Genomic DNA, 14,744 nt, shown 5'->3' with positions numbered 1-14,744 from the left:
TGCCTGCATTTGGACACCCAATATTTCTCCTTTTAGAAACTCCCATCCATCTTGGACTCCCTTCTGAGTATTTCTGACCGTGGGATCTCACCCTGTAGCTCCTTAAGTTTTTGAAATTGCCCTTCTTAAAGTCCGGAGTGAGTGCATGTCTGACTACAATCAGCTTTCCCTTGCCTCTGTATCATGAAACCCAGGAGGACATGATCACTTTCTTCCAAGCTTCCCAGGACTTCCACTTCATGGATCGGTTCCTCTCTGTGGGCGAGGACCGGGTCCAAGACAGAGGACCCCTGGGGTGCTTCTTCCATCTTCTGGGAAGTGAGTGTAACCTGTCACAGACCCATCTCTTTATCAGGGCAAAAAGCTATGGGGCAGCAGGGCAGAGCCCACCTGCTGCAGATCCCTGTCTGGGTGGTGTTTGTTTCCTCCCCATTGTTTTTTGCTGGGCAGGTTTTTTCCCGCCCCCCCCCCAAATACAAACAACCCACAAACTAACAAAATAATCACCATTTCAAATTACAAAGGATAGCTTTGCAGTGTTTTATTTTTCATTCTCCACTGCAGGAACATACCAGAATCAAAACTGTCTCTTCAGAGTGTGCCCTCAACTTGCAGAGTCTCCCCTCCCTTCAAAAAGAACCATATATGAGTTGATTAATCTATTCATTAAAGGGAGGGGGGCAACCCCTTCAGGTGTCACTGGAATCAATTTCCCATCATCTTCTGCAGCATGCATGGCCAATGGACAGGGATGTTAATGAGAGTTGTAGTCCAGCAATATCTGGAGAAAACTCACCACAGGCTCCCCAGATCAAAACTTGCAGCCCTGGTGAGTGTTCACACAGACATATGCATACACGCCCACAGGTAACTTGCGTCTTGCACGGGGGCTACATTTCTGGGATGGTGGATATTTGCAAAAAAGCACATTCTCAAACCAGCCCCTTGAACTGCCCCTGTGCACCAAACAGGTCTTATCCTCCAAGCAGGGCTTTTAAGCTCTCTGCCTTGCTCACCAGACTCTGGGAAGGTCTTGCGAGGTCTCGGATGGTACCATGAAATCTCACAAGAGCCTCCCAGAACAAGGCAGAGAACTTAAAAGCTATTTTCGGGCCAGGAAAACCCTGCGCAAAAAGAACTTTTAACCTCTCTCTCTTCCGTGACTTTAATTGTTGCAATTTCAACTGGCCAGCCTTCAACCACATAAAGTTGAAATCGCACATGGTAAATCTGTGTAAGTTGCAATTTACCTCTCTCTTTCTCTGTGTGTGTACACATCATTAGGAAGCAATACAGAACCAACAGACTAAGGAGGTCACTTCCCCCCACCCCAATTCCATTTCAAACTGCCGGACATTTTGTTAGGAACAAGGGCACCTCCTCCTCCACCCCACCCATCAAGCTTCTGTGCCTAGGACCAAGGTGGGGGGACCTGTGGGTCTCCCCGAGGCCTTGCTGGACTCCCAACTCTCAGCATTCCTGAGTGTGCAGGGTCCTGCTGGCTGCCGAGAGTTGGGAGTCCACAGGGCTGTCTACCTGAGACAGCTGACTCTTCCAGAGACAAGCAATCAGATCTCCCAATGCCAAGTAAGGCTGGGAAATTGAGCCAAAGTCTAGAAAAGTTATGGGAAATGCTGAAACCAATGGAAGACGGAAGTAGTGCCGACAAGTCCAGAGGAGAGAATGTTGGCTCCTTTTGTTCCCGCAAGGCATTCACGGTTGGGCCCCCAATTTCCCCTTCCTCAGAAGAGCTGCAAAGCTGCGATTTGGGGCGAGTGGAGCTTAAGCCTTCTTCTGCCAACTGAGGTCCCAGTGCACATATCAACTGCATTTTGGGGGGTGGGAGAACAGCTAGGAAGGGGGCTGCGGGGGGCGGGGGAGAAAGTGATGGATCGAGCCTCCCCAAAAGTTGTCACTTGTCCCTTGCAAAAAGACAGAACAAAATCAACCCCCCCACCCACTTTACAAACAAGTGCTTCCCCAACTCCACATATGCCTGAGCGCATGTAGTTCCAGCCACCCGGCAAGGGAATATGAGAGAAGCTCGACCTTATCCGCACAGGGGAGCAAAGCAGCCATGCCCTGGCAAGGTCTCAACAGGGTGGAAAAGGACTTCCCTGCTGAAGTTAGGAGGACAGAAGAGAGTCAAGCAGAAGACAGCCAGCACCCAGCACCCTCAGCACCCAGTGACAGCCCTTCCAAGCTGCGTAACCAGGCCCCGCAAAGCAACTCGTGGGGACACCACCGCTTCCAGCAACCAGGCCCTGTCAGAATCCTTGCACTGCATTCTCCAGGGTCCAATAGGCCAAGTAAACCCAAAATCCCCAGGGGTCCCACAATTTTGAGCGAGGCCTCTGCGGTCAAATCTGGGGAACGGCTGAGGGTGATGAACTCGCGGCACCGGGAACCAATTCTCAGCAGGAAGAGGAGCCTCTGCCACCGCCTTTAAACCCCGCTAAGAACTGCCTGCACTTCTGCTTTCAGGGAGGGGGGCGAGTGAACACACACACCCGGGGCCCCAATGTCCGTCTCCCAGCACTCGAACCCACAGGCGTCCAGGTCTTGGGTGGCGGCTGCCACTATTGTAGGAGGAGTGTCTGCCAAGAAAATGCACAGAATCAGGCGTTATGGCTGGGCTAGAGACACAAAATCAGAGGACTGTAGAGCTGGGAGGAACTCAGGCCAGTGTTGTCGACTCTGACTGGCAGCAGCTCTCCAGAGCCTCAACCAGTAAAAGGTCAGGGCGAGAGATAGCTGGTAGTGGACTTTGGACCAGCAAAGCAGAACTTCCACCACTCAGCACAGGAGTCCTTATTAAAGACTTGCTTTCTTCGCTTATCTCACTCTGGAAACACTGTGCACATCAATGAAGCTGCATCAAGGACACCACCCCTGTAAAGTAGGCCACTGTGCTTATCCCCATGTAACAGATGAGAAAACAGCAAGAGGGTCATCCCTAAGGGCAGCCTCGTGACTCCACAACCAAGGGCAAGCCTCCCTGGCTCACACTCGGGCTTATGCACTCCCCAGATGAAAGTTTGTAAGCAAATAAATAAGAGTGTCCCCAGGATGTGCAGCATCTCCTGACCTGGCCGTAGCAAAGTGATGGCGCAGCCGCCTCCCCCTGCGCCCGTCAGCTTGCTATGCAGCCCGTGAGAGGCGGTGACTTGGCAGACTCTGTCCAGGGAGGAATGGCCAACTCCAATCACATCCAGGTGGTGCTGGTTAATGTCAATGAGTTCCTGTTCAGAAGGAGAAAGAGACCAGCGCATTGTTAACCTGTGGAACTTGCTGCCACAGGAGGCAGGGATGGCCACCAACATGAATAGCTTTAAAAGAGGAATGGACAAATTCACATGAGGTCTGTGCTCTGCCTCCGTAGTCAGAGGCAGCAGTGCTTCTGCAGATCCGTTTCTTGAGGCCACAGAAAGGGAGAGTTCTGCTTGTGGGCTTCCCTTCAGAGCATCTGGCTGGCGACTGCAAGAACAGTAGGCTGGGCTACATGGCCCCCTGGGCTGATCCAGTAGGATCTTCTTCTGGCCTTACATTAACATGGGAAGTGGGAGGGGACAGGATTTGGCCAACAGCAAGATCCCAGCCATGGGGCCAGCCCCAAACATGGCACAGCCAGAGGTGGAAGCCAAGATGGTGACACCCTTGCCAACATCCCATGCTCAGAAGCTGACCAGACGAGTGGCTGAATCTGACTCCAGGGCTGGGGCACCACCCTTGCCCACTGCACCCAAGGGAGGGTGGCAGGCTACCTGAAGGGACATTGAGGACACGGGGAAGACACAGCTGGCTCGGGTTGCTTCGCTGCGACCGCTCTGCGCCTGCAGCCTCACTCTGTAGTCACACACACTGGATTTAGCAAGCTGGAACTGCCCCATCTGCTTTTGCCTCTTCCCAGTGATGTCCTGCCTCTCCTGGCTGGTTTCAAAGAGGAGGAAATAAAGGGTTCCTCACCTCCAGCACAAGGTAGTGCTCCTGAGATGGATGATCGGCCATTGCTTTGAGGACATCTTCGCACTCCTGGGAAATGGCGTCAATCGAAGCCAGCACCGGCTCCATTATGGCAGGAAACTGCAGGAGGAAAAAAGGGATTTCCTCCACCTAAGAATGGCATACCACTCCAAACCTCCCTCCAGTTTAACTGACAACCACACTTTGGAGTTCAGTTTTCTCATGCAGCCGGCATTTAACCAGTTTTCCAACCAAAATATCATGGGGGGGACTCAGAGTCCCAATTAATGGAAGGGCAGTTATTTTATTTATTGTATTTATATCCCAGCTTTCTTCCATCAAGGAGCACCCAATAGATAGATCTTCCCCTCATTTCTAGCCCTCCACAACAACCCTGCAAGGTAGGTTAGGCTGAGAGGCAGTGTCTGGCCCAAGGTCATGGCCAAGTGGGATTTGAACCCTGGTCTCCCAGGCCTAGTAATCCAACACTCTAACTACTAGGCCATACTGGTTTTGTATCAGAAGCAATACCTTCAGCACCTTGTCTTTAACCCCTGCAACCAGGACCTTGGTGCTCCGAGGGACCTTGGTGTTGGTCAATAAAATCCGTAGAGTGGGGACTCTAAGAAAAAAAGGAGAACAGAGTCAAAAAATGTTGTCTCTTCTCCAACGTGGGCAAGCAAGCCAATTCACTCCATGTTTTTCCACTTCACTTTAATTCTTTGCAAGTGAAGGAGACGCCAAATGTTGTGAGGGAGCAGGAACTATGGGTGGTTCCCAGCCCCGGGGGCTGTGCTCTGTCCTCCCCCCCTTCAGAGGCAGCCATGTTTCTGAATCCCAGTTGCTGGGAACCTCCGGAGGGGAGAGCTGCTCTTGTGCTCGGATCCCACTTGTGGGTTTCCCATGTTGGGCATCTGGTTGGCCACAGTAAGAACAGGATGCTGGACTGGGTGGGCCATTGGCCGGATCCAGCAGACCCTTCTGTTCTTATAGAGTGGCTGGGGCCACCCACCCAGCCAGGTGGGCAGGGTAGAAATAACACCATTATATTAAGTATTATTATTATTATTATTGTTATTATTATTATTATTAGGTTGCCCATCTTCTCTAGGGTATTCATAGGCTCTCCCTCCAAGATCCCAGGGTAGAAAGAGGGAAAAGGCCTGAGCTCAGGGGTAGGGAGGGCATCGGCCTGGCAAGAAGGTCTCAGGCCCAATCCCTGACTTCATCCCCAAACAGGGCTGGGAGAGACTCTCTGCCTGAAACCCCAGAGAGCCGCTGCCAATCAGTGCAGACATCACTGAGCTAGGTCAACCAAAGGTCTGACTCGGAATAAGGCAGCTTCCCCCGTTACAACTCAGCCTTAAAAGTTTGTAGAAATACACACTAGTTGAGCTAATGGAGCATCCTCTTCTGTAGAGTCTGGTGGTGTGTATCCTGACAGGCAGTGCCTCTCAAGGAAGGAGGGGTCCCATGCAGCCCCACCAACGGACGTGGGGCCTTCTGCAGGCTCAGAGCCAGGACCAGCCCCCCCCCCAACGCCAGTCACTTTTGTTCGTATGACCATTGCGCAGCCATTAAGGACTTCACACAAGACAGGGACCTCGACCCAAAAGCTTAAACGTCATTAGGAGCCACGTTGTGGTTAGAATTACCTCAGCGTGCCGCCAGAGGCCATTTAGCTGCCTGACAAAAGGCCTGTGTCTTGTGAACCAAAATAACTTTGCTTTCTAATACCATCTGCGATAATGAACCAGCGCCTGATGTTAGCGGCTAATAGAGCAATTTCACGCCCCACGAAAGATTTTAATGGAGTCTGATTATGGTTCATTGGCAGAAGGGATCAGGGTGGCCAACGGCTGAAAAAGAAACCCCTTGCATTCTGTCCTCAAACGCTTTGTAATTTTAAGCAAGCAAGTTATTCCTTAAATGCCACTTGTTTGCAAAAAGTCAGAGCATCTATAAGCATCTCGCAAGGCTGAGGAATTAATATTGATCCTTTGTGTGTGGAGGTTTTTAGGTGCCAGAGAGGGAAATGAACTCAGAGCTGCATAGTGATGTGAGGTGAGAATATTCTCTGGAGAATATTCTCCACAAACTGTAAATTCTAATGTAAGAACCAGTTTTACAACCCACATTTAAAAAATCTAGTAAATAATCAGTCAAGCTGTGAAATTGTCAGTGTAAGTAATGAATAATGATTTTTTTTATCGTTACATTACTGGGCATTGCGTCATTCACCATTGGGAGTTCTGAAATGTGAGCAACAGAAAACTTTTTATTTTTTTAAAGTTTCATCATTTAATTTGATGAACATTTGAATTCGTATGTATTTCAACTATATAATAGCCTTTTTTCTATTTTGGTGTGACCTTATTCTTAGCAATTCTATACCCTTGGCCATACAGTGTGATGATTTTTTTTTTACAGAAAGTAGCTTTAATGTACCTTTAATACACTTAAAGTACCTATGCCTATACAATTATGTGTAACAGCATGTGAGGTGGCCTTGATTTAAGCAGTTGACATTTCTATAGTTTTATTTAGTGCCAGTAACTGGTTTTTGCAGTGCTATTCAAAGGTACAAGGTGCCATTTACCAGAGATTGATATACTGAAATATATTATCATATAATGATAATATATTTAATGTTAATGGCTTCTTTTTTATATGTATGCATATAGTTTTGTTTATCAAGCTGTGTTTTAGTCACCAAAACAGTTATTAAGTGTTAGAGCTATTAGAAGCACAAGATAGCCTATTACTGAATTTACTTGTATCAAACCTTAACATGCCAATTGTATTTTTTTGACTTGTCCTATAACATGTACATGTTCTGTTGGAAGAATAAAATATGATTTAACTACCGAGTTTCTATATACCAAACCTTAACATGACAATTACTGGTGCCACCACCTTAGAATGCTTCAACTTTAACTATAAAACATGTTTTACTTTTTAATTTGATACTTGCAAGTGACAAGTAGGCTTGTGCTTATATATTTTCACTGTGGTTCCTTTGCCAAACAACAAGTTTCCCTATATGTCAACACTGCTGACTAATAAGAAAGTTTTCTGTAGTTTTTGGTTGCCATCTGAACAAGTTTACCCATAAATAAACATGTATATTAACTAATTATATATGCAATGCATTGAAATGAATATTCTCCTATTTTAAATGGGAATTCTCTAAAATTCTCATTAACCAAGAATATTCTTGAGAATATTCTCCAAAAGATTATTCTCGAATTTAACATCACTGGAGCTGCATCACCTTATTCAATGCCCTTCCCCACAAAAAGGGGATGAAAGCAGAACCATCAAACATCAAAGCCCCAGAAGAGCCCTGTTGCTGGGTCTGGCCAGTGGGTGCCCCCTGGTCCCCTCTCCTGTTCTCATAATGGGCAGCCAGAAGCCTGTTGGGAGCCTGCAAGCGGCACCTGAAGGCCACAGGACTCTGCTCACCTGCCCTGCCCAGCCGGGAATCAGAGGTGTAACACCTTCGAAGGTGGAGAGTGAACACAGCCATCGTGGCCAGGAGCCCCCGAGAGCCTTTGCCTCCTCCTTCATGAATTTCTCTTTTGCAGCCATCTCATGCAGTGGCCATCACGAAGAGCTTTTAACTATTTATTTCAAAGAGCTGGTGGGGGTGGGGGGTGGAGTGTCCCTGTAAGTTCATCCCGTCTCCCACCCCACCCCATGCAGACAGCCCAGGGGTAGAGCAACCCCCAAGAGGTGGCTTGTCCAGCATCTGTGTGAAGACCTCCTCACCCCCGGCAAATATAGTCTGAAACCCACCAGCCTTCCCACAGAGCAGCTTATTAACCACATTCATCACACTAAAAGTAGTTTTTATGCAGCATAAACATTAACGCTCAGAGTGAACTTTTACCTTTTTAACGGCAAGATTTTTCCTGACTGGTATCTCAAAGCTCCACCTAAAAGTTTCCACGGAGGGGGAGAAGAAGAGCCTTAACACTGGAACACTGTTTCAGAAGATGTCTTGTTTTCCATGATCTGGCACAAAGAACTCAATTTACAATGAACAATACAGAGCAATGTTGAGTCACTCCTTTGTCATAAAGCAAGGGAGAGAAGGAAAGGAATTCTGAATATTTGAAGAAAGATAACTACAGATAGTTCCAAAGGGGCAGCTTCATCTAGGATGTGAGGGAGACCCCAGCGTGTGATGCAGGACGCCTCCCCCCCCCCCCCCCCGGAATGGCTTCTAGAAGCGTAGCAGATGGAGACTGTGGTGATACCAGTGGAATTAAAATCCAGCAAGCCATTCCATGCTGTCACTTGTGACCTGAGCTGGGGGGAAATATTAGATGTCATGGATGCTTTATTTGAGATTCCTGCATTGCAGGGGGTTGGGCTGGATGACCCTCAGGGTACCTTCCAACTCTGTGATTCTATGATGTACACAGCGCGTAGCTCAACTACGGAACTCGCTCCCACAGGAGGCAGTGATGGTCACAAACTTGGACGCTTTAAAAGAGGACCGGACAAATTCATGGAGCAGGCTAGAGACGGCTCCTAGGCATGGTGGCTCTGCCATCTGCCTCCTCAGCTGCAGGCACCAAAGCTTCTGAATACCAGTTGCCAGAAACCACAGCGAGGGCTCTTGGGCTCGGGTCCTGCAGGCAGGTCCCACTTGGGGCCTCTGGCTGGCCACTGTGAGAACAGGTTGCTGGACTAGATGCCCCGCCTTAGGCCTGATTCAGAAGCCTCTTCTCATGTTAAATCAGAGAGAGAAAGCACTTACCCCAGGTCCCCACGGCGTTATCCACTCCAGAGGGGTTCCCATGGATCACCTGCTCTCCTCGGAAGGCCCACCTGTTGATTAAGTCCAGCTCATCCTCAGCCCACCTGGAAGGCAGAAAACAGCCTCACACCATGCCAGAGTCTGTCCATGCAGACCAGTATTGCCTATTGTGGTTGTTTAGTGGTGGCCTGGGACCTGGGAAGATGGGGTTCAAATCCCCACTCAGCCACGAAGCTCGCGGGCTGACCTTGGGGGCCGGTCACTGCCTCTCAGCCTGACCTACCTCGCAGGGTTGCTGTGGGGGGAGGGAGAGGACCTTGAGCTCCTTGGAGGAAAGGTGTGGTATATATTTAATAAATAATAATGTTGGCTGGTTGTATTTGGAAGCAGTTCTTCCAGGTTCTTATACTTAGGCAAAGAAAAATATCTATTGATATCTATTTGTTTCTGTTTGCGACAGATAATTGAACAGATAAAATAGCTGAATGAGGTAGAAGTGAATCCATCAGCATTTCACGCCCCCCCCCCCCATTGGTTGGACGGCCATCTCTCAGCCGAGATGCTGGCACTGCAGGTAGTTGAACCAGATGACCCTTCCGCCTCTACAGCTATGTGATTCTACGATGCCCAGCTCTCTGGGGCTCCTACCTGGCTACAGACTGGCCCTCACCCAGAGGGTAGCTGATGATCCCACACCCAGAAAGCAAAGCCCCTGCGAGGCAGACGGAATAAGCAGCGCTGGAACCTAACCCAGCACCTGTGGGCAGCTCAGACCACACCAGGATGTCCATGCTTGGAAGAACCCTGAAAGACACAACATTACAAAAATAAAAAGTAAACCACCTGTCATTCCATCATTTACTGAGCAGGACCAACAAGGAAGAACTGGAATGAGTTGCATTATCCTGTCACACAGACAATAGAACAAATCTGTTTGCTCTGGCTCTGGCGTCATAGGAAGCTGGGAACAGAGGAGGCTTGCTGGTACTGAGCCAGACCCTTGGGTCCATCTAGCCTAGTATTGTCTACAAGGACTGGCAGCAACAGCTGTATCCAGGATGCTGCAGGGGATGGAACCTGGGGCCTTCTGAATGCAGCGCAGATGCTATCCCACTGAGCCATGACCCTTCAGCAGCTCCTGAAGCAAGGGGTTCACCTTGCAAGGATAACCAACCAGGCCATTACTGGACCTTATGATGTCAGATGATAAACCAGCTGCTTTACCACCTGTCCATCATCAGGCATCATAACAAGTTTGCCAACCCTATACCAAGTGCTGAGCATAGGTACTTCAAAGCTGCTTTCTGAAGGTACTGGCTGCTCCAGGACAGCTGGTCACTGCCAACAATCTGGGGAGCGGTGACTTCCAGATGGCTTTTGGCAGGTTTTGCAATAGATCCAGCCCTGTCTCTATCTACAACTCACACCTTATGTCAACTATGATGCTAGGTGGGGGGGCCAGGGAGTGTGGTTTGGGGAAAATAGCCTTCTAGGCCAAACTGGGACCTGTGCTGGGTCCCAATTTGGTCTGTGGGTCAGCGGCTCCCCACCTCACCCCCAAATGAGCTACAGCTTCCAACTATTTTATTATTATTATTGAATGTGTATACAGTACTACCCTTCACCTGAAAATCACAGGTCAGTTTACAGCATACACTTCACTGCAGAGAGCCAGGATTCAGAATTGAGAGAGCCACACCACTAAAGGGTTGTGGTGGAGTTCTTCAACAGACACAGCATTGTGATGTTTAAGGGAACTTTACTTGGGCAGAACGGCCCCCACTGGGGAACCCACCCACATGCGTACAAATTAGGTCCCATTCTCTGATGAAAAGCATGCCTGCTTTAACAGAGCTGGAAGCCTGATTCTGCAAGATCAGGATGCCTACTCTTTACAGGACTTGCTCAATGTGAGCTTTTCCTTGACACATTCTTAACACAGTCTGCGCGAGCAGTTTCTCCTAACCATATCATTTCGGGCACTCTTGCTTTGCATCTCTTCTCTTTTAGGCCCTTCAGTCAAGGCACACGCTATAATTCCCACTACAGGGCTCTCTGGGAGAGAAATATCAATGCATTAAATCACGGGTGAAGCAGCGACAAGTGGGGGGAGGTGCCCAAGAGCCTTACCCGCATTTGGACGCAACGGACAAGTACAAGTAGAGGAAGGCCACGACGGCCAGGCTGTGTGTGGCCGCAGCCGCTCCCTCTGCAGCCCCCACAAACTCCTTCAGCTTCTCCACTTGTTCTGGGCTGGGGGGCTGAGAGTCAATCAGGCCAGCTGGAGAAAGAGCCAATGGAGAGGAAGGCATCTTAATGGTCCATGACGGACCCACCAGACACATTTTGCTTTATTCCAGGATGGACATCAGAGAAACGCCTTTACTAGGCCAACCACAGGAACCCAGGAAGCTATCTCATCCCAAGTCAGAGCCTTGCTCCATCGAGCTCAGGGCTGGCAGGACTGGCAACAGCGTTTCGGGCAGGGGACATTCCCAGCCTGACCTGGAGATTCGGCCTGGTACCTTCTGCGTGCAAAGTCAACGCTCTGCCATTGCGTTCCTGCCCCTCTGCTGTGCTTCACAGCCCCAGGCAGCCCACACAGGATGCCTGGAGATTGGGCAGTGGGACCCTCATCTCAGGCCTCCCCGGAACGGATCTCCCAAAGCAGCTGTGGCTCTCTGCAGATTGAAGCAAAGAACAGGAGTCCCCCCCAACACCCCCCAAGCATCCAGAGTGCTCACCAGGGAACGCTGCCAGTAAGGGCTCCAGCTCAGATGTTTCCCAGTGTAACCTGGTCCCAATATTTGGCAGATGTAGCAAGACCTTCCCATCATTCCGAAGAGTCATCTGAAGGAATGTCCTCAGGTTCAAAGCCACGGCCAGGGCAACCTAGAATTGCAGAATTGTGGAGTTGGAAGGGGCTCTGAGGGTCATCTAGTCCAACCCCCTGCTATGCAGGAGTCACACACACCTTCAACAGGGAAGGCACCACACACAGAGATCGGCATGGGGAGGCCTTTTTCTAAAACCCCAGCACAGAGAACTTCAGGTGCCCTCCAGATCCCGCCCCCCTGCTCCTTGGGACTCTCCCCAGGACACAACCCTTACCAGGCCTGGTTTGCACTCTTCCTCGAGTGTGTCTTCCAGGCTGGAACGGGTCTGTGAACTCGGACCAACTTGGCCCCTTGCTTGACCCCGGGGAGGATGTGTGAGTGTGTGGAATCTAGGCAGCGTTGCCTGGGTTGCTCCACCCATTTTCCTCTGGCTCCGCCCACCACTGGCCCCAGGAAGCCTGCCTGGGTTAGGGGACAGGGGACAAGCCTGCCTAGAAGGGAGCCTGCACCTGTGGCTGACAAAGTTTCTCCCCCCCCCCCCGCCCTGAGAGGAAACATTGCCAAGTGCATTTTGCGGGTACAGGGAGAAAAAGAAACAACCACTCTCAACATGGATTTAACTCTTGCAAAAAATAAATATTAACGTTCCCCACAATGTTACAATTCCCAGTGGGGTAGTCATGCTAGACTTGTGCAGGAGAAATAAATGTGTCTTGTGGTGCCTTAAAAACAAGCAGTTTTGCTATGGCAGAAGTTTTTGTGGACTAAGGTCCACCTCACCAACTCTAAGGTGTGTTAACTGACCTACCAATACGTTATCACCGTGGTCTTGTGAATGTTAATAGCCTAATTATCACTGTCTGCACTTTTCTGCATTTTATTTCCTCCCAGCTTCACTAATCTACACACAAACATACCCCTGCAGCTCAGGAAAACACTCCATGCCTCTGATGAAGTGGACTGTAGTCCAGAAAAGCTGGTGCCCTAATAAGCTTCTTCGTTTTTACAGGGCCTTTCCAGTGGTGGCTCCCTGACTGTGGAATGCCCACCATTATTATTATTATTATTTTAAATCATATTTATTAGAGTTTCCAATAATATAGAAATATAACAGAAAAGAAAAGATAGAATATATTTAGAGCCTTACTTTCGTTATCTTCTTTCTAGGACTCCCTCCTCCCCCTCCCGACTATATTCCCCTTTCATTAATTTGGTTCCACAAGCTCTCGCTCCCAGTTTAAAACTTAATATGTTTAACTCATTAACCAATTTAAATTATACAATCTTACCATCATCCCTCATCATTAACAGAAAAAGAAAAAAGATTTTTCCCCAAGATCTACCCCAATTTCCTTCCACGAATTCCCTTTTTTTAAACATGCCAAATCAAAATACCATGATATACAAAAGTTATATAAAGAAATAGAAGATAAAAAATATAAGAAGGTTCAAAAAGATGGTTACATAGCCTTTGGATTCCAAAACTCCCCCCTCCCTTCCCCGGTTTGAATTCCCCATGTCCATCAGTCTATATGTTGTCAGCCTGGAGGTCTCAAGTCCATGGCCAGATTTTTCCCATTCCACCTTGCCGGTTTTCTTTTAATTTATTTATTTTAATAATGTTTAACTTCAAAAATCCAGTCTAATAGAGGCCTTTAATTTCCTTGGTCTTTGCTGCTCCTCCCATTGTTCTTTCCGTGTCGTAGTTAGTCCTTTGTTCTTTTTATTCCTTACTTTCTCAGGTTTCTTGTCTTGTTCAGCTGCTAAAACGTTCTTATTCCGAGATCTGGTATCTCTACAGAGGTTTGTTGTTCAGGAACAAAAACTTACGTCCAGTCCCTTCCTTTCTTCAATAGAAAATTCTATTGTCTCTGTCAGGGAACTGCCATCGGAAGGAAGGGAGGTGAAAGGGCTCACACAGGTTGGGAGAGACTCAGCAGCTGAAGAGGGAACCAGTAGGGGGAGAGGAGGTGAGCTGAGGGAAAGTGAGCTGGAGGGATGGCTCAGAGACACTTCCAGCGAAAACAGTGGGGAGGTTTCAGGACCTCCTGTAGGGACACCCACTCCTCGCCGGAAACTGTCACGCAGAGAGTCCAGAAGACGTGTTTCCGTTAAGGAGCTTTTATGTTGGAAGCGATTCCGAAAGCAACCACTGTCGGAATCTGCAAGCGACTGACAGAGCCATGTTTAAGGGGCTCCGTTACAGACAGAGGTTTGCAAACTTGACCAAACTCTGAGGGACTTGGATTTTACACACAAGCAGCTCATCGTCCCATCACAGCATTCCGACAGTCTCCGTGAGCAGCTTGTGCAGGAGAAGGCATCATGAGCAACCCAGCCGGAACCGGAGAAGCAGGAGCTGGAGCGGGTCCAAGCCTGGAAGAAAGGTACCGGGCATTGGAGGTCCAGCTAGCGCTGCAGACGGCGAGGCTTGAGGAGAGGAGGGCTCAGGATGCAGACAAAAAGGGGAAAGCCACCCAGCTCGCCAGAAAGGTACCAGGATTGGTGCAGAAGTTTGGGGGGGAGCCCAAAGACTATCATGCCTTTCGGACAGAGATGCAATATGCCCTCAATCTGCAGTTTGATGAATTCCCTGACGAGGAATCACGAGTGGCTTTCGTGATTGGGCATCTTGAAAAGGGGGCGAGAGACTGGGTTAGACCCCTGATGGCAGCGAATAGTGACGTCCTAAAGGACACGATGAAGTTCTTTCGCGCCATGGATCTGATGTTTTCCAGCGATATTGAGCAGGGAGTGGTGCGCAGACAGTTAATGGCTTGCAAACAGGGGAGCCGATCTGTCCGTGAGTACTGGACTGAGTTCACCATGCTGGTTCACAGATTGGGGTGGGACTTATCGGCGGAACCCATTCAAATGCTATTTGAAGAAGGGCTTTCTTCGGCTGTGAAAGACGAACTTTCCCGGGGCCCCAGGGCGGATTCTATGGACCAGCTGACCAAATCTGCGCTGACCATAGGAGCGCGCCAGGAGGCGAGAGCATTGGAGAGGCGGGAAGGGAAGGGGGAACGTTGGAAGGAGTTCCGCATTCCAGACATTCCAGAGCCAACTTTCCCGCCGGCAGAGCCGATGGAAATCGGAACAGCGCGCGCGCGCGCAGTTTCAAAGCCCAGTGAGGGGGGAAAGAAATGCTATCTCTACCAACAGCCAGGTCACTT

At 49.2% G+C, this 14,744-nt stretch overlaps 1 protein-coding gene across 2 annotated transcripts in view; it reads right to left on the bottom strand.

Annotated features, from left to right (window-relative positions):
- Positions 1 to 509: 509 nt before the first annotated feature.
- MVK (mevalonate kinase) overlaps positions 510 to 14,744 on the bottom strand; it is a 33,438-nt gene continuing 19,203 nt past the window's right edge. The window contains exons 2-10 of one of the 2 annotated variants that reach the window (XM_080979224.1): positions 11,476 to 11,623; positions 10,862 to 11,012; positions 9,380 to 9,535; positions 8,732 to 8,835; positions 7,856 to 7,901; positions 4,495 to 4,585; positions 3,967 to 4,083; positions 3,089 to 3,242; positions 510 to 2,597 (exon numbers count right to left, since the gene is read on the bottom strand). In XM_080979224.1, the coding sequence (XP_080835350.1) occupies positions 2,446 to 2,597; positions 3,089 to 3,242; positions 3,967 to 4,083; positions 4,495 to 4,585; positions 7,856 to 7,901; positions 8,732 to 8,835; positions 9,380 to 9,535; positions 10,862 to 11,012; positions 11,476 to 11,623 (1,119 nt within the window). In that variant the 3' untranslated portion in view covers positions 510 to 2,445. The other variant, XM_080979225.1, reaches the window with a different exon arrangement.

The sequence above is a fragment of the Podarcis pityusensis genome, assembly GCF_964106645.2.
Source record: "Podarcis pityusensis genome assembly, chromosome: 13".
Taxonomy (NCBI): Eukaryota; Metazoa; Chordata; class Lepidosauria; order Squamata; family Lacertidae; genus Podarcis; species Podarcis pityusensis.
Note: the sequence above shows the minus strand (reverse complement) of the source record. Positions and strands in the feature narration are given on the sequence as shown.